Raw genomic sequence first — 26,042 nt, 5'->3', positions numbered from 1 at the left:
TCATTAATAACCTAACTTATGTAAGTAACCCTAATTTCTATCACACCTCATCTCAATGTATTTACATAACAGAAGGTGTGATTTGAATAAAAAACATCATAAGTCATAGACCTTTCTTTTCTCTTTAGACAACCTTCTTCAAGTACTATAAGTACTTGTGGCTATTGTAATAGTTGATAGGGTGTTCTCCACAATGAATCTTGTGAAAAATAGTTTATGTAATCGAATGTGTGATAAATGGATTAACATTTGCTTAGTGGTATATGTTGAAAAGGAAGTTTTTGCTATAATTAACGATAAAGATATTGTTGAACACTTTAAGAATACATCGAAGCAAAAAATCTTGTTAAACTAAAAAATTTCAGATATATCATTCTAACCTGCTTTTATATTTAAATAATTAATATTAAAATATTAAAATTTTCTTTTTTATTATTCTAACTTGATTTTTTTATTAGTGCGTGACATGATATGTGGATCTTTAATCTAGGTTATTAAGTTTGATTTTAATAACTAGATTTTGAGTTATAAATCTTGAAGACTAACTAATTTTGGTAATTTTAATTCATTTCTTTGTAAACCTTTATATATTTTACTTGTGTTATAATTGTAATTGAACTTTAAATTTTTATGAAATATTTTTCATAAATTATGTTTGATATATACAATTTTGATTATATTGGATTTAAGTCGATCATTAGATCTCGTGCTTTTTTTCTCTCTTTACATTAGAAGGTTTTCTCACAAAACAATTACTTGTGTTATTGTATTTTTTTAATATTATTTACATTGTTCAATGTTTGGTGGTTTTATTCCAAGTTTCCACTAGTTGATTGATAAACAATGGTGGAGTTGTGAAGACCCCCCTTCAACAAAAATCCTAAGTCCACCACTGCAAACAAACAAAATGCATTAGTTAAGTCAAACCCAATACGACCATCATCTAGTTTTTCGCCTAGTAGAATTGTTCCTTTTGCTTTGGTGAACAAGGTTTCAATGAACAGGGGTTTAACCGTATGTCATATTGGAAGACACAAATTTAATCTTAGACTTAATAGTTTAATTGAAGGATTTGATTAATCAGCCTCACCAATTTTAATTCACATGTTAGGTGATATTTGTAAAAAATAAAACCCAGACATACATACTACAACGTAAATTCAATATGCTAATACACAGTCATATCTAATGTCAAACCCCTCGAGCCAAGAGGGGTTTGACTGGACATCCTAGGTTTGCCTTCTTCTTTGGGTCTTCACTCTTGTCTTTCACTTTCACTCTTTGATGTTACATGACTTTGTTTCCTAGTTACACTTTTCTAAGAAATGAAAATTAAACTTAATTTAATTTTACATTTGTAAAATAAGAAATCTCGAGATACGTTTGAGGAGAGTTAGATAAAAAGAAAAATACATCGAGAATTATTGGAGAAAACAGGGCATATAGACCTTATTTTATAAAATAATTACAAACCTAAAATAAAACATTTAAACACATAAGTCTATTGATTATGTATTTAACACCGTTCACACATAGATCCATAGATACACATTCATAATTAAAATCAAAATTAACAAATTTTAGTCATTATTTTCCAAGTGTTAAATTACATTTTAGTCCTTAAACTATTTCACAATTGCAATTCAACCTAAAAGGTTTGAAAATTGTAGTTTAATCCTTGTTCAACAAAATGGGGTTAGACTAAAATTTTCAACTAGAACACGCATACAAGCATTGGTACCATTCGTTTAGTTCTGGATTTTGACAAAATTCTAGAGGGATGAATAAACACCATAATACAAATGACTAGATTTTTTGTATTGAAATGACTATGTGTCTTAGATGAATGGACCAGTACTCTAAGAAAACCTCAGTATCGAGGAAATGACAATGATCAAGCATTATCGCATGCATAGTCATTTGTGGTGTGTTTTCCAAGTTCTATCAGGAAGTGGTTCATTGGAAAACTTCCCCAAATTTAACAAACCTTTTGCCGAGATAAGGTAATATGACATGTAAACCATTCTCACACCAACATCAACCTTCAAATTGTGTAACAATGCAATTTGAAGGTGAATTTCATGTAACAACACAAAATTGATGACCAATCAATCAAATATTTGCAAGCCTACATATTCAACAAACACAAGCAAAAATCCAGAAAACCAAAACTCAATAAATATGACATATATTTATGTTACATATGAAACTCGACAATCATATGAATACAAGATTGCAAATCATAATTAAAAAAAAAAATTAAAATAGGTATTTATTAAATCAATTCATATGCAATTAACATACAAAAAAATAATCAAAACAAGCAAGTAACAATTTTTCATGAAAAAATTTTCCTAATGGTGGCTCTGATACCACTATTGGGTTTTTGAAGTACTAATAATTGGTAATGTAATGAAATTTTAAATTTTAAAAAATCAAACAATCTCAAAAAACATGGATTAGGAATCCTATTTTGGACAATACTTTTCATGAACATGTTTCAACAACCATAAGGTGTTAGAAATCATGTACCTGCGTTAGGTAGCTCCTTTGTTCCATACACGACTTAGAGAAGACATTATCCAACCTTCTAAAGATGGTGTTTCAGTATCCACACGAAACTCGAACTAGGTTGAAAGCTTATTCAATCACTAAAGGTTGTTAGGGCTCTATGATTGAATGTATATGTATTGGCAAGAGAAAGGGCAACTAGGATTTTAGAATTTTTCTTCACTTTTTATGTCTTATGAATACATATCTATTTATAATTTTGATACCATGAATGACCAACACTTAAAGTACGAATGGTCATTTGCTTCCTTGCCACCATGAACAATTGTTTATGGTCAAGAAGAAAAATCAAACTAAGTTGATTTAATCCTTTTGGACAAGTCCAATTCATTCGTGGTCTTACCTTGATTCCCTTATACTGGATTATCACCAAATAACTCGTTGCCTTTGAGTTTGAATAAATTCTTTTGTGTATGTGACCTACTAGCTCTCTATTAAGTTAGTTGTGCCCAGATTTAGATAAAATTTGGACCTAGACCAATATTGGCCTCTAACAAGACATTATGACCACCCTATCAACGAAGTGTTAGCAAACATCTTTTAAGCCTTTATAACATCACAGTTACATCCAATTCAATCTTTTTATTAGCTAATATCTCTCGAGGTTGAGACATAGAAGTGCGATTATCTTAGCAACTTCTCGGTATGAATTGATGCACATCAATGACCATCATGGATTAAGCTACAACCCAATTCTATTGTGGCTATAATATCAAGTGGTCATTAATGTTATTCAATATTCTTATGTGAGATATCTTCTCTTATGCTCTAGAGTGACAAATCTTTTATTGATTCATCATAGCCTTCATGTATCTCATGATATAACTAATCATTACCTTTGTGGTTACCCTAATTATAGTGACACGTCTGATAACATCAAATTATATTAGTCCTTACATGAAATAGTATGGTAATCTTAAGTCAAAGGATCACATGCATATATAGTTTTAAAGGATTCATTCTATAGATACTAGAACAACCATTCATATGAAAGTCCTCTAGTTAGGTTAGTCAAGTGAACACGTGTACAATGTACACCTATGTGTTACACCAAATAGTCAACAAATAACTTCAAAACATGAGAACTATTGCCACCTATCAGTGGTATCACTCAATACTATGATAATCTTATTACCATTACTCGTGCCCTTGGTTATAATAATGTCATAATTACAAATGTTTTTAGAATGAGCATTTAATGTGAACATGGAGTTTCCATGATCAATCGTTTGATCCCCTCATTACAATTTTATTATCTTGAAGGCCTATTGTTTGTTCAATCATATTATTATGAGATACATATGAATTGAATAATAATAAATCTTTTATTAATAATTAATCATAAAATTACAATTATAAATGTTAAGTTCGATTGGTTTTAAGACACATACCTTAACATCACATTGATGAGAGCTTTCCACTTCCTACACTTAATCCCATTGTTGAGAAACAACCTAATCCAATGATTGGGGGAAAACTTCATATGTTTTCGAAGGTGGTGACCCATATAACTGGTTTGATAGACTTAATCCAAGTGTTTATTTAATGACTTGACAATGCTACCCAGAGCACCTATAGGGGCACTAATTCCCTTGCCAACAATCAACATGAGGTCTCATATCAAGATCACTACAATGTTGATCAATCCACTAATTTTTGCATTTCATAAGATAGTTATACATGTAACCTTAAATTTATAGATTTAACCCTAAATTCCACTATTATAATTTCTGAAAAGTGGAAAAGAGATAGACATGCAAACACTTACACAAATACATATAAATATATAAAAAAATACTCTTAAAAATTCAATTTTGTACGAATACTCTAATTCCTTTCCTATCATATCAAGATCACTACAATGTTGATCAATCCACCAATTTTTGCGTTTTATAAAATAGTTATAGATGTAACCTTAAATTCCACTTTTATAATTTTTGAAAAGGGGAACAGGGATAGACATGCACACACTCACACAAATACGTATACATATATAAAAAAATACTCTTAAAAATTTAATTTTGTTAGTATTACAATTATGTGATTCTTTATTTTCATTACTCAAATAATATTCATATTGTGGATGTAGGCTTTTTGTATTCGTACCCAAACCACGTTAAAAATTGATTATTCTTTTTTTCTATTGTGTCTCTTCATATTCTTAAACTTGAATTCACTAAGATTTGATGTATTTCTTGTTGGTACAAGCTTCTACAAACAACAATATCAAATTAAAGAGAAAAAAAACCCATGAAAGGTGCTAAAAATTAGTATTTAGTGAGTTTATTTTCTTCAAAGTTACTTTTTTAATATTAATGATGCACTTGAGTTGAGTCGCGCCAAATATTATTTAATTTGAACTTGATTCAATTAAGTATATGTAAGGTTCAATCTCGAGCTTAGGGTAAGAGTTGTTAACTTGAGTTTAACTCAAAAAATTATTGTCAAACCTTATATTTTATATATATTTATTAATTATCTCTTATATTATACATGCGAAATTTAAAAGATAAAGGACAAATGAAAATTATCATATGAAATTAAAGTTTAGGGGGTAAATATAAGGTTTTGAAAATGTAAATATAAAATTTGGATTTTTTATAATTAATTGATGTTATAATTAAGTTAAATTGTGAGTTTATAAGCTCATTGATCCAAGAACAACAAATTTAAAGCCTGCTCAATGATAATTGAATTGTTGTAAAACATTAGATTGCCCTAATTGAATAATAAAAAATAAAAAAAAGGTGATTGAATATTAATGTGGAGAGAAAAGGAAGAGAGTTAGAAGGTCTCTTACTCTCTTAGTATTGCAGAGTTGCACGCTGGCGCTGGTGGTCTTAATGACACGGCGGGAAAGGAATGATTTGGTGAAAAGAAAACAAAATTCCACATTTATCCCTGTTTCCGTCCCTCCCTCCCTCCCTCCAATTATTTTAAAACCCTAAAATAACCAGACTGAGACGTATGCCATGGCTTTCCATCGCAAACAACAGGACGACGATACTAACATCGACATTCATAACACAGGCACTCCCATTCGCTACGCTTCTTTGGACCGCGTTTACTCGGCTTGCGTCAGTTCCAGCGCCAGCGGTTCTTCCAACGTTATGTCTAAAAAGGTAAAAGCTCGGAAGCTTGTAGTTAACCCTTTGGACGATCCTGATTTCTCCAAGCCCCCAATCGTCCACGTATACACTCGTCGATCAAACAAGCATCCGCATTCTTCGTTTTTCAAGTCCGTGCTCTTTCGCCAGCCTGTGAAACAGGAAATTTGTGAATTAGAAGATAAAATTGATGTTGATTTGAGGGTTTTGAAGAAGAGGAGACTTGGGAGCAGTGAGTTGGAGAAATTGGGGGTGGATTCTAGCGTTTTAAGCTCCTTCAGTGGCCCACGCTTGAGGGACTGCAGAAATAGTAATAAAACTAACCATTTTAATTTGTATAGTTCTAGCAATGGTGGCAATTTAAAGAGAAAGCAGCGTCATCCCAAGACGATTTTGTCTACTTCGCCAAGTACTAAACGATGGGTGAGGTGAGCTTCTTATATGTTTAATTGTTTTGGTAAATCTAATATTATGTTAAACTAAAACTTACTTCAGTTTTAGGATTTTCTTTTGTACCTTACCAAGTTGAATGGCCATTTTTGAGTCAGTATATGGGTGTACTGATAATTGTGAGTGTAGAATGAAGTGATATAAGTTGTAGTTTATTTTTTAATCTTTTTTCTTTTATATTGAATTTTGGTTTGACGGAAAAAGTGTAACTTAATAGGCTGAGTTTCGATGGTGCTGATCCGAAAGCATTCATTGGGTTACAATGCAAGGCAAGCATTTACTTCCTCTTTTCTAGAACTTCAATATTTTACACCAAAAGTTGGTTTTGTGTTACAAGGAATTAATATTAAGCTATTTTAGTACAGGTTTTTTGGCCGTTGGATGCAGATTGGTATTCTGGTTGTGTTGTTGGTTGCAACCCAGAGAGTAAACGGCATTATGTATGGCTATTGTATCCTTTTTTCGGTTATTTAAGTTGTTCAGGACTTCCAAGATGTATATAAAGTTCTTGGACTTCATTTTCGTGTAATGCAGGTTAAATATGAAGATGGAGATGAAGAAGATTTGATTCTTTCGAATGAGAAAATTAAATTTTATATCTCTCAAGAGGAGATAGAACGCCTGAAACTGAGTGTCAGTTCTAATAATATAGATAATGATGGCTATGATTACAATGAGATGGTTGTGCTGGCTGCCACTTTAGACGGTTGCCAAGAACCTGAGTCTGGGGATATTATTTGGGCAAAGCTTACTGGTGTGCCCTAAATCCATTTGTTTTTATTCTCATCTTTTCATTTATGCCATAATAAAGTATTATATAGAAAAATGGTCACATAGACCTTAGTTTGGCGCAATTAGAAAATAGAAAGCCCTTTCATTTTTTGAGACTTGAATTGTGTGCTCAATTATATCTCTAGGGCTGAACATTTTAATCTATGTTGTTTGAATTTATGGAAGCCATCTTTCTAGTCATCAATAAAATGGAGACACTATGACTTATACATTGATGTAAGTACTGTGCACTAAAATATGGTATTTTTAATATAAAAATTCATTATCGTTTTAAATACTCATAAATTGGTATCTATATTGTTGCATAAAAGTGCATGTATTCTTTTGATGATTTGGGGAAAAAAAAAAAAATAAAGGACTTGGTTTAGCCATATGGTTTGGTGGTTGATCGCCTCTTCCTAAACTCCATGAAGTGGTGCTATCTTTAGAACTTTGGGTAAAGCATGAGGTTGATATGTCTGTGGAGAGTTAAAGACTTATTTTTCGCTTTAGAAATATTGGAATACTGGCTGATGATGAAATTAGTAGGATGACTGTTTTTTGTGTTAAGCTATTCATTATTTGCTTAATGATCTAAAGCTACAAAATATTACTGGTTAAATTTAATAGTTTTTTTTACACTTGCTACCAGCTCTTCTTAAGAATTCTGAATTTTGTGATAGCATCACTTACCATATATTGTCTGTATTTCAATTTAAACAGTGTACATCTGTCAATACATTTTTTCTTTTATTTTTTTATGTTGTAACCAAACATATCTTTAATTGCTTTAGTGCAGGTCATTCAATGTGGCCAGCAGTTGTTGTGGATGAATCACTTATTGGTGATCATAAAGGTTTAAATAAAATACTGGGAGGAAGATCAGTTCCCGTGCAGTTTTTTGGTACACATGATTTTGCAAGGTTTGCGATAGTATTGTGAGGATGTAGCTTACTTTTTCTGTTGGGCATTGAAAAGTTTTGTAGATGCTCAGAGTAACTATAGGCATTTATTTGGGTCTGACATCACCATGCTTTTGTATTTATCCAGAATAAATGTGAAACAGGTAATTTCATTTCTTAAAGGACTTCTATCTTCTTTCCACCTGAAGTGCAAGAAACCTCGATTCACTCGAAGCTTGGAAGAAGCAAAAATGTAAGCTTAATTGTAGGAGTCCATTTGGTCCAAGTGATGCTGTAACAAAATGTTTAATGAAGCCATATTTACCTATGTTCTCTTTCAATTTGTGGAAAAATTTCATTATCCATTATATCTGTTTTGTAGAGCTTGATATATTGTACTGTTGTTAATTGTTAAAGCATGTACTCTTCTATCATTGACAATGCATTTAGAATTCAAGTTTTGTGGTTCCTTTTATGCCTTTGGTATCACCCTTGTAAATTGGCTTTCATGTGATTGCATTTGAGCATGAGTATGCAGGCTCTAAATTGTTGATTTTTGCCCTTTCATCTTTCCATTTACTGATTGTGCTTACTGTCTTGCTTATGATGTGTTCTTATCCTTTGGTCTTAATGATGTTAAGTTTGAGGCTAATGGTTATCAATGCTTTCTATGTGTGGTTATAGGTTTGCCAAAAATCATTGTGGTTACTCATTGTTCTGTGTTACTTTTCCCTTTGTCCTCCTCTGACTAGCTATTCTTTTTCATGAGGCTAATGTCTGTTACACTTTTGGGATGCTAACACCTATCTGCTTTCAACTAGGTATCTGAGTGAACAAAAGCTTCCGAGAAGAATGCTATTATTGCGAAATGGCATTGTTGCTAATGTTTGTGAAAACACCTGTAGTGAGGATGAAGGAAGTTCTGATTCTGGTGAAGTTCGCATAATAGATGAAAGGATTCAGGGAACACCTGGAAGTCTTGGAACTTCTCCATATGTAGTAGGGGATTTGCAAATAATAAGCCTGGGTAAGTTTGTTTATGTTGTTTTGTTTCTCTTTCACATAATTAAGAGTGTTGTGTTGTGTAACTCATTAAGATTGGACATCATTGAGTACTTACGGGTTAATGAAATTTTTGCCTTTCAGGAAAAATTGTGAAGGATTCTGAATATTTTCAGGATGATAGGATCATGTGGCCTGAAGGATATACTGCTATTCGGAAGTTCACTTCAATAACAGGTTCTTTCTTAGTAATTTTTTTTGTTTTTTTGGGTGAAATCTATTCATAAAGTCACCATGCATTTATTTCTTTTTGAATTCAGTGGAATTTGCACATACACCTTGGAAAAGAACACAGCTTAGATGCTGTTTCAGCCATGCAAATATCTTATTCCAATGATTTAAAATGGTGTCAAAACTATTGTAAACAATATGTAGCTCTTTAAGCCACCACTGCGATAATGATTTATATTTTTCTCTTGTTTGTTTTCTGAGGTTCAGATCCTAGTGTTTGTAGCTCTTATAAAATGGAAGTGCTGCGAGATCCTGAGTCAAATATTCGACCTCTATTTAGAGTCACATTGGATGGAAACAAGCAGGTTAGTTGTATGTTTGGATGGAACCTACTGAGATCTTCAGTTTTCTTATTGCTCTGGTTCACAGAGTGAGGTTTTAATGTGCAATTTTCTTTCTTTATATCTTTTCATTTTATATGATTTTATCTTAGCTTTTGTAATTTATTTTGCTAGATATGCACTATATGCAAGCTTATACATGGTAGAGTACATTAGGTTTTTCTTTAACTTAGGTGATTGCCAAACTTCAAAGCTGGGGTAGTTCTGTAAAGCAAAGTCTGCTTTATATATAAATACCTTAAAAGACAAGTTTGACTGAAGAATAATTGCATTAGAGCAGGAATAATCCACATTAAAATAAATTTTGTTCTTTACAAACTTGCCTTATGTCTTGTTCACTAAATTTTTCTAGTCTTAATCAGCGAAGCATGGAGGAAAACAATGCTTTTTATAATTTATTTGCTGGAACTTTGCAGCTAAAAATAGAAGTTGGTGGTAAAATAAGCTGATTTTTCTTAGAAGCATATTAGACGAATGTGGTAACAACAGTTTAGTAAAAATTGCTTGGTTTTCATACTCAACATTTTCTCATCTTTTTTTTTTCTTTCTCCTATTAGATATATATAATCTAATTCTGTTTATATTTAGCTTTTTAAATTTAGTTTCATAATATACTTTGTCAGTGTCACTCATGATCTTTCTTACACTATTAAATGCTTATCTTCTGGTATATGTATTTTTTATGATGAGTTTATCTTCTCTCTTTTATATTGGGCAGTTCAATGGATCGACTCCATCTGCTTGTTGGAATAAAATATATAGAAAATTAAGGAAGAAAAAGATTAATTCTTCTGATGGTCTCAGTGCTGATGGGGGTGTGGTGAAAAACTATGAATCTGGTTATGATATGTTTGGTTTTTCCAGTCCTGAAGTTATGAAACTTATAAAGGTAAAGCATTATATAATTTTCTCTTGAAATATAAAGTTTTGCTCTTTGTTTTTTTCAAATTTGAATTTTCATTGTATAACATTGTGTCTTGAGTCTTTTATTTAGTCAGGTGTGTGCTGTGTCCAAAGTCTTGTTCTTTGTAATTTGGTGTTGTCATATAAAATCATTTTTCCTGGATAAAAGCTCATAATATGTGCTTAATGGTACTAACAGGGATTGTCAAAATCAAGACTTACCTCAAAATTCTCTATGTGCAAGTTGAGCTCTGGAAGATGTCGAGATCTGCCTGCTGGTTACAGACCTGTTCGTGTTGATTGGAAAGATCTTGATAAATGCAGTGTCTGCCACATGGATGAGGTAAAGCCATTTCTTTTTCTCAGTAGCACTGTCCAAAAAAATATATATGTTCTTTCGGTCATTGTGCAAATCAATTTTAAGTTTATATCACAGGCACTTAGAGTTTTATCAGTTCTGCATTTTTTTTAATAAGAAATTATGTATGCATATGAAAATGAAGGTATTGCATGTGTGAAGTGGAACAAATGTCCAGTAAGAGGACAAAAGCATATGTTGGGATGTTACTTTTTGTCTTAGATTTGATGATTCCTTTTACTAATTGTGTTTGTTTAACTAATAGGAGTATGAGGATAATCTATTCCTGCAGTGTGATAAATGCAGAATTATGGTAAGGACTTCTCTACATGCAACTGTAGCGTAAAATTACTCATCTTTGGATCAAATTGTAGAGAATTTATGGCCCATTTTAATTGTAGTTTTCAATGGAATCTTTTGTTAGTCAAATAAATTGAGTGATTCTATGTTATTATTTGCAAAGTGTTATTTGGCCATCTCAGAGTGGGATCATTTTTCCCTTTTGTTGGAGATTTTTGTCACATCTGTAGTTTATACGTATATTCTGTCAGGTTCATGCTAGATGTTATGGGGAATTAGAACCTGTTGATGGTGTGCTATGGTTATGTAACTTATGTTGCCCTGAGGCTCCTGAATCTCCTCCTCCTTGTTGCCTCTGTCCTGTTATTGGTAATTTCCTTTGCAAGGCCTTTTTTTTTCTTTTGTCTGATGGGAAAACTGCTGATCCATATATATATTCGAATAAACTTTTGTTCAGGTGGTGCAATGAAGCCTACTACTGATGGGCGTTGGGCTCATTTGGCTTGTGCAATATGGATACCGGGTTAGTAACTCCATGATTTTGACTTTGCTTATTATTATTATTTTATAATTTTCCTCAATGTATTAAGTTGTGCTGAATCACTGTACTCTGCTTTAGAAACTTGCTTATATGATGTCAAGAGAATGGAGCCAATAGATGGGCTAGATAGAATTAATAAGGTATTATTTTTTCTATTTTGTTTATCTTTTGTTGCTATCACATGCACATGCACACGCATGCTTTTAATTTTTTTTATTATTTTTAATTTAATTTTTCTTTTTAAAAATTTATTTGAATTAAGGAGTCCTGGAAGCATTACCTTACAATTTAAAAAGAAGATATTTTGAATGTTAAGAAATATTTATCCTCTAATTCTGCTTATAATTCAATCAGGATCGTTGGAAGTTGTTATGCAGCATTTGTGGCGTATCTTATGGAGCTTGTATTCAAGTAAGCTTGTAATTTATCTAATTGTCGTGATTTACTGGGATGCTATATTATTTCACTGTATTGTAATAGTATATTTGTCTTATTGAGATTCTTTTTATGCTTGTTTGTTTGTCTAACTTAATTTGTTTGGAGTTCTTTGAAATAGTTGTACATTCACTTTGAGCATAAAATATACTATCTTTTAATGCTACTTTCTAGTCTTGCTGACTCATTTTCCCCTATATTCTTGAATTTTTTAAAGGAAAATATTGATAATAATATGATTGATCTTGGATTTGTCATTTGAGTTATATCTGGGGTGTTGATTTATTACCCAAAATTGAAATAACTTTTAGAATTGTTTCAAAACAGTTCAAAAAATTATCTTATCTAAATGCTTTTTCTGAAGATTCCTTATATTTATTGTTTTTCAAAAACAAGGAATTGCGTACAGATTTGATATCAAACATACCCTCATAGATTAGCTGTTCTCTATTTATAGTTCAATGTGTTGTTATCTCCATTGGAATTATTTAATGTGTTTTCCAGTGATAATATTGAAGTTTTAAACAGAGATCTTCAATATAGAGATATTTGAGATATGCCTTTTGTTTAAAGGTTCAACCAAAGAAAATCAAATATTGTTGATATATGTATGAGTACTTACATTGTCAATTGTTTTCTAGTGTTCAAACAGTACTTGTCGAGTTGCATATCACCCTCTCTGTGCTCGTGCAGCTGGTCTTTGTGTTGAGGTATTTTTTGCTTTTATTTAAGATTTCTTTGATATTACTGGATGTTGTAGCTGTTGTAAATGGTGGAAAATGTGGCTCCTGATTCTGATGTTCTGTAATTTTATTTGTTTTGTGTAGCTTGAGGATGAAGATCGACTTAATCTTCTATCTTTTGATGAAGATGATGAAGATCAGTGCATTCGTCTACTTTCCTTCTGCAAGAAGCATAGGCAACCATCAAATGAGCGTTTAGCTATTGATGAACGGGTTGGGCAAATCATTCGTCGATGTTGTGACTACTGCCCTCCATCTAATACATCTGGCTGTGCTCGTAGTGGTATGTTATTTTGCATCTAAAATAATTGTGCAGATTCATAAATTTGATTAGTAACTTTTGAAAAAGCAAATATTAGTACAAACCATAGAATCAAATAGAGGGTCTGTTTGTGTATGAATTTGTTACATGTTTTACAACCTGTCCAAATTTCTATTTTTCCCAATTTTCACTGTAATTGACTTTAATATACTCAATAAACACAAATTAAAGTCGAAATACATGTAGCAAAGTGATTAATGAGGTTAAAATAAGAATACACATTCACTCAAAAAAATATATATCTTGCATTGATTATTTTTAATGGTATCAATTAAAGCCGACTCAGTCTAAATCCTTATAATTGAAGCAGAAAAGCTTTATTCGAACAAATATCTCAACAAGTAATGAAAAGATTAATTAGGTCAAAATTGGAAACCTCCCTAGAACCTACATTGATTATTTATCCAAATCTCTCTCTCTCTCTCTCTCTCTCTCTCTCTGCAATATGACATTATCCTATTTCAAAAAATAAATAGCAGAGAAACACAGAAAATTAACACGGCTAGAATTTATATTGATTTGCATTAGTTGTAGAGTTTACATGGATTTTGGGTAGATCTATCCCACAAATGTTATATTGATTGGCAGAGGGATAAGGGATAGATAAATACAAGAAACACTTAAATGAGTTTTGCAATTGTTTTTTCACGTTTAGGTGTAACGTCATATTTGCCTTTTCTTTGTTTCTGAATAAAGAATTTGAAAATGATAATTGAATGTTACTATCAGATATACAACTTTGGAAACAAAAATTGGAAAAAAGTTTATAAATAAATGGGGCTATAGAATAACGTGAAAGGAAAAAAAGGAGGGTTTGACAGCATTTGAATTAGGATTGGATGCAAACTCTCAACCAATAGAATCTCCAAGAAATGCAATATCTAGCCAGAATTATTGTTGTGGAATAACCAAAAAGACATGATTCACAGCTTAGACAAAAACATGTCGTGGGAATGTATATATCATTGAGAGTAGCATATCAAAAATACTGGTTCTCCCCATGTAAGTCTGAGAAGGTAAAGAAGGAACTACACTCAGCATTCCTTGTCCCTTATTGAAGCTCCCAGCCTAATCCTTGAGCCATCACATATTAAGTGATGGATCTCAATCTTTTATCCCTTGTGAGTTTGCATTTTTATTGATTCTCTATGGAAAGAATTTTTCCATGTTCTTAAACTTGGCATGTGTTGTTAAATGCTTAAATTTGGCATACTTAATTAGTGCCACATGTTAGCAACATGTCATGTAAGTAATTTCTGTTCAGTTCTGCCATTTACCATCTCCTATGCTAGGCTCACTGAGGTATTGACAGGTAGCAGGGAAAAATCCTCATCTAAAACTCTTTTGGATGAATTTGTTAGATCAAAGGTAGAATGTTATTTTTATTGGGATCTTTCATATCATCTTCTGCAGAGCCTTACAATAATGTTGGAAGAAGAGGGCGGAAAGAACCTGAAGCTCTTGCTGCTGCATCATTAAAGCGTTTGTTTGTAGAGAATCAACCATACCTGGTTGGTCGCTACTGCCAACATGGATTTTCAGAAAACATATTGCCTTCTATTGGAGTTAGTGGCTCTAAATTCTCTTTCAGCATTCACAGGGATGCTCACAACAATATTCTTTCCATGGCTGAAAAATATAAACACATGAGGGAGACCTTCAGAAAGAGATTGGCATTTGGTAAGTTGTTTTAATTAATAATACATAGTCCACCAAGTTGGTGGGTTTCACAAATGTTAGTTGGGTTTCTGTAATTTTTAGTACTTCACGCTTGATCCCTGTAGTAAATGTAAGATGTGTTCTGTTACCTAAGTTAGATCACTTTAATGTTGTCAATTTGCATTCTCACAGATTTAATGCTACTAACAGGCTAACAGCAATAGTAGGGCATACCAGTATGCCAGTTTCTTTTTTCTTATGTTTCTCATAGATAATTGGATTACTTGTGTAAAGTTTATTATGTATGAAAGCAGCATTCTGAATTTTATATTTTATTTTTCTTCCTTTTGGATCATTGGGATTACAATGCCCTAGGGAAATCAGCAATTCATGGGTTTGGCATATTTGCAAAGCATCCGCATAGGGCAGGAGACATGGTAAAATATATCATTCTCTAAGTCCTCAAGTTTGATATAATTGTTTTTGGTATACTGGGCATTAACGAATTAAATTGCCCAACTTTTAGGTGATTGAATACACTGGAGAACTTGTTCGACCTCCTATTGCTGATCGCAGAGAACACTTCATTTACAATTCATTGGTGGTATGCAATCTTAGAGTGTTGTCCTTGGTCTGCTTATTTTATGTTTGCATCATTGTAGTACAGCTGTCATCAATAATACAAATTTACTCTATTTTCAAGGCTTAAACCGTATGTATATTCCTGAACTAAACGTGATGTTGCAGGGTGCTGGCACTTACATGTTTCGGATTGATGATGAACGAGTCATTGATGCTACAAGGGCTGGGAGCATTGCACATCTAATTAATCACTCATGTGAAGTGCGGATCTTTCTCTCTTACTTCATCTTTTGTGTTTCTTTAAAGAAATATTTGTCCCATAAAACTTTTCTGCCTAAGCTGTAGGCAGGTGAAATTTTTATTTGGATGTTAATACAGTCTTAAGGATGGTAACTTCATAAATTTATTTTTTCCACTGTATTTATTGAAGCAAATTTTCATGTACTATTTGCCATGCTCATATTTATACCTTTGCGAAGGTTGACTTATTATTGTTATCATTGTGATTAAATGCTTTCTTAAATCCAGATTTTAAAAAATTCTGATTTTAGCTTTGCTTGATGCAGCCAAATTGCTATTCCAGAGTAATAAGTGTTAATGGTGATGAGCATATTATCATATTTGCTAAAAGAGATATCAAGCAATGGGAAGAGCTGACTTATGATTATAGGTTCTCCTCAAGTCCTCTGTATCTACAATGTAACCATGATTTTGTTTAGGCTCTGACTTTATCTTTGTGGTAGGTTCTTTTCAATTGATGAACAACTATCATGCTATTGCGGCTTTCCAAGGTGTCGGGGCATAGTTAATGATACTGAAGCAGAAGAGCAGGTGGCAAAGTTATATGCACCCCGTAGTGAATTGATACATTGGAGAGGAGAATGAGAGGTTAGCAATTTTTAGATCTGTGTGTCCCCTAATAATCGTTTTTGTTTGTTACCAAAGTAACTAATATATAAATGCAGTGATCATAAAACATTATCCAAATTTTGACTGGACATTTTGTTTGAACATCCTTTCAGCATTTTTTGAAATGTAATGCCCAAATCTAAGGTTGCACATATTAATGGGAGATTCAGATTGAAAACCCATTATACCCTTTGCATAATCATTAGGTTCAATTTGGCTAGTTAGTTCAAGGAATTTTACATTTTAGTGCTATGATTCTCAAATAGTTGTCTTACTATCATGGAACAATTTTAAATGTATGGATATTCTCTGTTTGCACGAGAGCTAGTGTTAGCTTAAAATAGACCTTTGTTAGTAAGTTTTCAAGATTATGGAAAGCATTGCCTATGCAAAGAAATATTTATGTTTGAATGGTTTTTTTTAGGGGTGTTTAGACTGACCTCCATTTACTGTTGAAGAAAGTGTCAATTAGACCAAAGAGTTTTTGCGCTGTAAGGATACTTTACCTTGAGATCATTAAATGAGGTGAATTTTTCATCTTAAATTATCTCAATGCCCTTGTCGTGTCTTTGATTTGTTACTGGGGTAAATTAATTACCTTGGGAGGTATCCTTACAATCTAGAAACTTGAGTCTAATTTGTAGTCTTCCAACCTTGAGGGAGGTCCTTACAAACTAATAAGAATCTACTTAGATTTTATTAATATTGAAAGAAAATAGTGTTGACAACAAGAGGTATCAACTCCTTTCAAATATAATTAGAGGTGTCTTTCCCCTCCCAATTAGCGCTAAGGGGCTGCCCAAAAGACCATATTTTTCCCCCCTTTGTCTATTCCTCTTTTATACTCTCATATCCTAAAATCTTATTATAGTTTAAATTTATTAAATTCCTTAATTCTCTCAAAATCATAATATTATCCTAATCTCATAATATTATCATAATTTTTATTTTGATTTCAGTTCCATCATTACCTGATCTTGTCATAATCTTATCATAGTCCTATCATAACTTTTATTATTATATCAATTATTTCCTAATTTTATCATTACTGTCCCATTGAGAACCACCTTATCCTCAAGATGGGTTAAGTGTCAGTGTCACTTTCCTTTATGCTTCTATTCTTCATCTGTTAAGAGTTTGTCTTACTAGCATTGCTTGCCTTCTCCCTTGCCAAGGGTCTCACCACTCTAATACTATTTGACAGGAACCTACTTAGATTTTAGTAGCATTGAGAGAAAATAGTGTTGGTGTGTCGACTTCTCCCAAAGGCAATTAGAGGTGTGTATCCCCTCCCAATCAGCCTTAAGGGGCCTAAGCTGCCCAAAGAACCATATTTTTCCCTCCCTTTATCTATTCCTCTTTTATACTCACATAACCTAAAATCTTGTCCTAGTTTAAATTTATTAAATTCCTTAATTTTCTTAAAATTATAATATTATCCTAATCTCATAATATTATTGTAATCTTTATTTTGATTTCAATTATATTATTATCTAATTCTATCATAATCTTATCATAATCCTATCATAATCTTTATTATAATATCAATTATTTCTTAATCCTATCACAAACTAGCTTCTTTATGTTCAATTACTTTCTTTATATTTCTCAATAATTGATAGTAAAATGTGGGATATAAGATATATATTTTTGGTCACTTTTGCCGAAGCACAATAAGTTTGCTGAATGGTTGGGGTGTTATAGTAAAATTCACTTTGAGGATTTTAATAATGTGATTTTTGGGTAAATTCATATTTTCAGCTTGTGGTTTTCTAGTTTAGGTCTAGGCTGCATTGTTTTCATTAGAGTAATGTTTGTGTAAAATTCTCCTTTTGCTCCTTTTTCTTATGGTTTCTTATTTTCTTTCATGCAGGAATCAGAGAATCCTACTGGAGAAGTAATTTCTTCTCTGTAGTTAACTAGAATGGCATGTCATTTTATCTAGGTGTTATGCTTAGGCTCTATGGTTTTCTTGTTTTATATTGTTCTTTTTTCACCAAGTTGGGGAAACATTATTTAATCTTATTTTTCTGCAAATTGGCGTAGTAATTTATGTTAAGCAATTTTAGAATGTGCTTGAAATCGAAGCGCCAATTAAAACTAATGTTCAATTTACCTCTAGGGAAGCTGTGTTATTTAGTTAGGTACACAGGCATTATGTGATTACACTAACCAATTGTAAAAAAAAACCATTTTATGGTTTCAAATGAAATGTGAGTGGTGATAACCCTTGAAAATTGAGTATGAATGGTGTTACGCAGGAAAGGACCCTATTCCAACAAAATGAAACAGCCCTGTTGTAACCCCAGTGTTGCACCATGGCCGTGGGTAATAAAAGTCATAAATAACCATAAAAAAGACAAACCAAAAGGAACATAGATGAAAACCAGCCCTTCGCTTTTTCATCTTCCTCGTCTTTTACAGATTCGTTGCCACTGCTGATAACGACTTCTCTCTCCATGCTATGTACCTTTGCCGTGATCAGCTGCCTCAACCTCAATATGGTCATTACTATCAACTTGATCAGTTAAGTCCAGCTTGGACACTGGAGGTGATGTTTATTCCAATAATATCTTTCTTTGGTAATTAATGTTTTTTAGTCATGTTTTTCTTTGATAGCATATTTTAGTATAATTATATTGATTGTAAGTTTGGTAACTTATAAATTGAAACATTCATAAACTTATTTTGAAATAGATTGATTTTTGGTTTTATTGTTGATATATCCAGATTGAAGCAAAAAATAGAATAGATGCAAGTACGAGTGTGAGTGTGAGTGCAAGTATGAGTGCAAGAGTGTGTGAGCTGACGCGATATAAATTTTTTCTAACCCTAAATTGGTGCACTTGTAGTTTGTTTTAAAAAGTCAACTAATTAAGCAGAAAAATGGTAAGGGTGATAGATATACTTGGATTTGGTGGGTAATGGGTTAACAAAGGTGATAATATTTTAAAATGTATTAGTAGAGTTCAAACATTAGTTTTAATCCATAAGAAAATTAATTATGATGGATTTGTAGAAGTAATGTGATTTTGTTTAGGTATCGATCGAAGTTGTAATGAGGTAAAAATTTATATGTCAAACCTAACGGAGTTCAATGATTTGCTATATTTGTTAAAAGATAACTATGATGTTCGGATTATGATGAAGCTATTCAGGTTACGCAAAAGGTCTTTGTTATTTCTTGAAGTGGTGACATGCTCAATTGAAGTCATAACCAACTTGAACAATAACATCTGGAACCATAACAAAGGGTTCACTAAGGGGTTCATCGATCCCCCTCCATTGAAGTTCAATCTTTGAATAACATGTATACGCAATTAGAAAGTGTGCTTGAAAATAGTAAGAGGTGTAACACCTATAGGTAAACACAAGGGCATTTTAGCCTTTTCTTAGTTTTTATTTTAAATATGACAATTAATGATTTCAAGGGTACACGCTCATGTATGGAGGCATATATGGTTGTGCATGGTCAATAGAGAGTTAATAAGTGAATCAGATTGTGATCGTATCAAAACAGGAAGTTGTTGTAGTTGTGTAACTAAACACACAATCGTGTATAGTCCATACATGTTCGTGTATCGTGTCATAGAGATAAAAATAAAACGTGATCAATTCTAATTTTCTCACATTCGTTTGCTTCCTAACCATTTAAAAAGTGATAGAGTATGAGAGAGGAGTCAATGGGTGCTTGAGGTGCCAAATTGTGTGGATGGTGACATAAACTCAAATCAAGTAAAATCTAATTCGAAAAGTTAACAACCTTAAGACTAGTGTTAGACAACTAGATAGTCACTAGCTATGTGTTTAGTGTATCATACACTTGGCGTCAAGGCATATAGCTACCTAGTTAAGTTCAGGTATACATAGTAAGGATGTGGCTTTTATATTTTCCTCACATGATTAGCTAGATGCATTACATATGTACCCTAGGTATGGATCATCTTCGATTGGTTAATCAACAGTTTTGATTAGCTTATGTGGGAAGAGAAGAAGTTGTTATCAGATATTTCACCAAGGTGTCCTAGTTAGATAACCTAATAGGGCATTTGGCATGTGCACAAGGTACCACAATAGCTTTCACCAAAACATCAGATATGTCGATTCTAGCTTGGGTCACCACAATTTTTGTGGATGAACCATGTTAGAGCATCGATGTGTCGTAATGTGACAATATTTATATTACAAATGGAACGCGAGTTTTACCACCAGATAGTTTAATAGTCATGGATGCTGAAAGATCTCTATTTATTGAGTTTCACTCACATGTTTCCTTTGTATGTTTTACAGATATAAGTGAGTAATAGGGCAGGTGGAGATTTAGTGATCTAGTGAGCAGCTACACAAGGAAAAGGGCTTTTATTATTCAGTTTATCAAACTCATATTTTTCAGTACTACTATTACTGTTTTATTATCGCTATTGTTATTGTCAGTATTTCCAGACATTTAGAGTTTTATAAATATTGATTAATAAAGTGTTTTTATTGCATCACTTTTTTACATGCTTTATAATTTTGATCATGCATTAAAGTTTAGATATAGTCCAGTTGTGTACGTCTTTTTTGGTATATTCCCATTAAGAGTATGTATCTAAAGAGGGATGTTACACAGGGTATATGTGAACTTTCATCATAGCGGTGTTGAGGTTAGGGTTGGCTAGATTCTTTCGTTTCAAGATTGGGCACATGGTAAAGAGCCCTAAAACCGCTATAGGGTACACCTGAAGGATATTATTAAATAGGCAATTTGCCTACAGATGATTTTCACTCCAATAAAGAAGACAAATATGGTGTTTGTGATAATAATGGTAGTGATAATGATGGTGGTGGTGATGATAATACTGGTAGTAATAATAATGGTGGTGTTGAAGGGGTGATGATATTAATGATGATGTGAGGGTCGGTAAATTAGGGATAATGCAAGAAAGTTCAATTCATGTTGCTTCAATGCATCATGGTTCCAATCCTATTAATGTGTAGGTCCAAAATCTATTATTTTGGTGGTCTAGAACCTTATAGGGATATAGAAAATAAGCGAATTGAATTTCGTGTTGCTATACCATGAGATAGGAGATTCAAAGTAAAAAATCAATTTTCTTGTAAACATGTTTTAATAGATATGTTATATCGGGATGCATTGAAAAATGGTTATTAATTCATGGCTTTAAGTTTAAACAAAAAAATATGAGTTATAAAATGTGTGAATCAACAATGCAAATGGAAAACAGGTGAAGTTAAGTAATAGTGACATTTTTGTGTTGTGAAAGTTGGCAATGCACACTTGTCCTCGAGATGTCATAAGACCTCATTATAGATACGCTAACAAAAGGACATTTGAAAAAATATTACAGACATTGTTTATTATAGGTGATAGTGTGTAATATGACATATAGGTATCAAATTGATATATTTTATGCACAAGTTTGATGTGCCAAAAATTGTGCTTTGAATGAGATAAGAGGTTCACTAGAAAAGTCATTTAGACTATTATCAACATGTTGTTACAACCTTGGATAACAAAATCCTGACACTATTATACACATAAACATTGACGTGGATAATTGGTTATATTTTGTCTTTATGGCTTTAGGTTGCTTCATTAGAACATTTTGTGATTATTGTTGTCTCATCATTTGTATTGATGGGATATTCTTGAAAGGTTGATATTAGGATACAATTTTTATTGCTTGGAGCAAAGATAGAAATAATCAAATTTATCTATTAACATTTGATGTTAGGGAAAAAAGAGGAAACAATAACTTGGACCCTATTCCTCCAAGCGTTATATAGGTGCATTTGGGACCTCCTAGATTTAGCAATCATCTCACATAGACACCACGTTATCACTTCTTGTGTGAGAAAAGTGTTCCTGAGTGCATACAACGGTTGGTGCAACCATCATATAAAAGGGACTATACGTAGTCGATACAAACAAACAAAATATATCGAATGATTATTTTAGAGAGCCATAAAAGCATATCAGATAAAAGATTTTGAGGAGGCTCTATGGATGGTTACAACTAAAAATCCCATTACAATAGTTTATTTGGACGGTAGTGACTACTGATGGTGGGCTTGTGTTCATTTCTCCGACATCCGATATAATATCATGACCACAAATATTATTGAACTATTTAATACTTTGGCACAACATGCATGCAAGTTACTAGTGATGATGCTCCTTGAATTTCTATAAAAATGTTTTATGTGACGCTCAAAGAGCATAATCACTGATAACTTGCGTGTATATCATGCTAGAGCATTAAACGACTCAACAATATTTGTGGTTATAATATTATATCAGATGTTGGGGAAGTGAGCATGAGCCCACAATCGATAGTTAATACCTTCCAAATAAGCTATTATAGTGGGATTTTTATCTTTAACTATCCATAGGGCCTCCTTAAAATCTTCTATTTGATATGCTTTTATGGCTCTCTAAAAGAATCTTTCAATATGTTTTGTTTGTTTATACCGACATTGCATATTCCCCTTTATATAATGGTTGCCCCAACCATATTACTCATTTGGAAACACTTCTCTCATAAAACGAGTGATAACGTGGGGTCTATCTGAGATGATTACTAAATCTATGAGGTTTCCAATACACTTATGTAATGCTCAGAGGAATAGAGTCCAAGTTATTGTTTCCTCCTTTCTCACAACATCAAATGCTAATGGATAAATTTGATTGTTTCCATCTTTATCTACAATAATAAAAAATGTGCCCCAAAATTGATCTTTTAAGAATGCCCCATCAATACAAATGACAAGACAATAATAATCACGAAATACTCTAATGAAGCATCCTAAAGCATAAAGTCAAAGTGGAAATGATTATCCACGTCAGCGTTTATGTATGTAACAATGCCAAGGTTTCGTTGTTCAAGGTTGTAACAATATGTCGATAATAGTCTAAATGACTTCTCTAGTGAACCTCTTATCTAATTCGAAGCCCAATTATTGGCACGCCAAACTTGTGGATAAGAGATATCAATTTGATACGTATTTACCATATTTGTTATGATGTCTTTCGGCCTATACATATGATTACTCGCAGTAAACAATGTCTACAATATTTTTCAAATGCCTTTTTGCCAGTTTATCTATAATGAGGTCTTATGACATCTCATAAACAAGTGTGCGTTACTGTTACTTAACTTCAACCCTTATACTTTCCATTTGCAGTCTTGATGCACATATTTTATATCTCATCTTTTTTTGTTTCAACTTGAAACCTTGAATTGATAATCATTTTCCAATGCATCACTGTATAACGTATCTATTAAAACCTGTTTATAAGCAAATTGATCTTTCACTTTGAATCTCTTATCTCGTGGTGCAATTGCATGAATTTCAATTCCTTTATTTTTTACATCTCTATAAAACTCTAGACTACCAAAAAATAGATTTGGAACCTACACATTAATGAGATTGGAAATGTGATGTATTGGAGCAATGTGAATTGAACTTTCTGGTGCTATCCCTGATAGACCAACCCTTGTATCATTACCCCTTTCAGTACCACTATTATTATCACTGTCGCCATTATTATCACTATCACTATCATCACAACAACCATATTTGTCTTTTTCATCAGAGTGAAAATCATTTGTAGGTAAATTGCCCACCTAATAGCATCCCTCGGGTGTACCCTGTAGTGGTTTTAGGCCTTTTTCACCATGTGCCACACTGTCATGATGAATTTGGGCACACTTTCTAGTTGCATATATATGTTATCAAAGGAGTGAACTTTAATAGATGAGGATCGATGAACCCCTTGGTATGGTTCTAAATATTGTTGTTCATAGTTGGTTCTGACTTCAATTGGGCATGTCACCATATTAAGAAATAACAAAGACCTTTTGTGTGACCTAGATAACTTCATCAGAATCTAATCATAGTCATCCTTTAACAAACATGACAAATCACTGAACTACGTTGGGTTTAACATATAAATTTTTACCTCATTATAACTTCGATTGATACCTAAATAGGAATACATTGTTTCTACAAATCCATTGTAATTGATTTTCATATAGACTGAAACTAATGTTTGAACTCCACCAATGTATTTTAAAATATCATCACCTTTGTCAACCTATTGCCCACCAAATCCAAACATATATATCACCCCTACCATTTTTCTAATCAATCAATTAACTTTTTGAAACAAACCACAAGTGCTCCAATTTACGGTTAGAAAAAATTTATATCATGTTGACTTGCACTTGGACTTGCATCTGTTCTATTTAATATTTTATGTAAAAAAATTATTTTAACTATAAAACAATTTAAAAGAATAATCATTATAATTATAATAAAATAAATAATATTAATAATAAATTCCATCAATAAAATTTTAAATTTAATTAAAAGAAATATAATAATAAAACAAACATTAATGGAAATGGATAACAGAGGAAAAAAGTAGTTATACTTCTAATAAATAATGTTTTATCATAAATCATATTTCTTTTAAAAATTTTTATTAATAGGGCATATATAAATAATTTTAGTTAAATATAATTACATCGCAAAATATTTTTAATAATAAAATAATACGTATACACTTTTGAATATATAATTGGAGACACATATGATGTGTCATTATATGATTATGTATTAGTTGAACAATTTTGAATTAAAAATAAAATAAAACATAATCATATGATACATATCGTGTATACCCAATTGTGTATTCAAATGTGTATACACATGATATTGCTCTATTTTTTTAATAATAAAATTTTCAAAGAATTTCAATTCCATAAATTTATTAGTTTAAACATTTATCTTTTAGCTTTTATTATTTATAAAATCGAAATTTATAATTCTATAAATTTCTTATTTTAAATATATTTTATAAATTTAAGAATTGTAATTTTATAAATTTAAATATATATATTTTTACACAATATAACCTATTATATAGATCTCAAGGGTTAGTTTGAGTGATTAAGTGAGATGACTCCCTCATGAAATGTCAAAGTTTGACTAGTATAATCTCTCTTTCATATGAAAGACTTAAACTGATTAACTTATTGCATGACTAAAAAATTTTCCAGATCAAGTTAGGGTTGAGAAAATTTTATTTTGAGTTAGGTTAGGGTTAAGGCATGGTTTGAAAAGTCAGACTGGACCAATCCAACCAGGAACCGATCATTGCAGCGAATTTATAATTCGAAAAAATCGTTTTCTTTACTTTTTCAGATTGGACTGTGGCTGTAGCAACGGTTCATTGCTAGTTTGTAGTCTAGTCTAGTTCAAAGTTCCGAACCAGCCCAATAAAAATATAATTGATATTTTTTTTCTATTAAACTCTACACAGTGCACAATGTTTTACATGCATAAGATATTCAACCTGGCCCGCACCTGCTGATGATGCACCTTGGGAAGAATATCCAACCCCTTACATGGCCCAACTTTCGTATGGATTTGGTATAAGAGGTTTACTGGTAATTTTGACTCAAAGAGATTAACGACTTTTACCCAAGACTTAAGGGGATTAAGCTGTAAGCTTAGTCATAGAGAGAGAGAGAGATAAATTGAAAGTTTTCTCTGTACTTGCCTTGTATACAAGGATCCTGTACACCAGAACTCGTACGGGTTGGTCTCCTGTTAGAACAGAGCAGTCCAAACACTTAGGTTCTATGAAAGGTTGGGTTGACTATGTGTTGAGCGACCTTAGACCCGTAAAAGGACCCTCCATCAAAGCCTGTAGATGTTAGGCTCAAACCGGGTCATACCTTGGGTACGAGTTGTCTGTTTCACTTTCATAATCCCTGACATACCTTAGGATCTATAAGCCTTGATTGCTCTATGAAAGAAACAAAACACCAGACCTATTGACCA

At 32.2% G+C, this 26,042-nt stretch overlaps 1 protein-coding gene across 2 annotated transcripts; it reads left to right on the top strand.

Annotated features, from left to right (window-relative positions):
* The first annotated feature begins 5,337 nt into the window (after positions 1-5,337).
* On the top strand, positions 5,338-18,431 carry LOC123221310 (histone-lysine N-methyltransferase ATX2-like). Of its 2 annotated transcripts, XR_006503254.1 has the most exons (26): positions 5,338-6,106; positions 6,346-6,397; positions 6,494-6,568; positions 6,663-6,882; positions 7,699-7,822; positions 7,950-8,054; positions 8,623-8,828; positions 8,948-9,040; positions 9,302-9,399; positions 10,154-10,324; positions 10,538-10,681; positions 10,962-11,009; positions 11,248-11,365; positions 11,454-11,519; positions 11,616-11,677; positions 11,892-11,948; positions 12,614-12,682; positions 12,800-12,998; positions 14,451-14,717; positions 15,072-15,133; positions 15,223-15,300; positions 15,444-15,539; positions 15,845-15,948; positions 16,022-16,166; positions 17,392-17,465; positions 18,061-18,431. XR_006503254.1 is itself a non-coding variant. In XM_044644122.1 (25 exons), exons 1-24 carry the CDS (start codon positions 5,544-5,546, stop codon positions 16,161-16,163), a joined length of 3,219 nt encoding a protein of 1,072 aa, XP_044500057.1. In that variant the 5' UTR covers positions 5,338-5,543; the 3' UTR covers positions 16,164-16,166; positions 18,061-18,431. The 2 variants fall into 2 exon arrangements, 1 of the variants encoding a protein (XP_044500057.1); XM_044644122.1 differs by lacking the exon at positions 17,392-17,465.
* The last annotated feature ends 7,611 nt before the right edge of the window (positions 18,432-26,042 follow it).

This window comes from Mangifera indica, chromosome 7, assembly GCF_011075055.1.
Source record: "Mangifera indica cultivar Alphonso chromosome 7, CATAS_Mindica_2.1, whole genome shotgun sequence".
NCBI classification, from domain to species: domain Eukaryota; kingdom Viridiplantae; phylum Streptophyta; class Magnoliopsida; order Sapindales; family Anacardiaceae; genus Mangifera; species Mangifera indica.
This window is presented reverse-complemented; position numbering and strand designations above follow the sequence as displayed.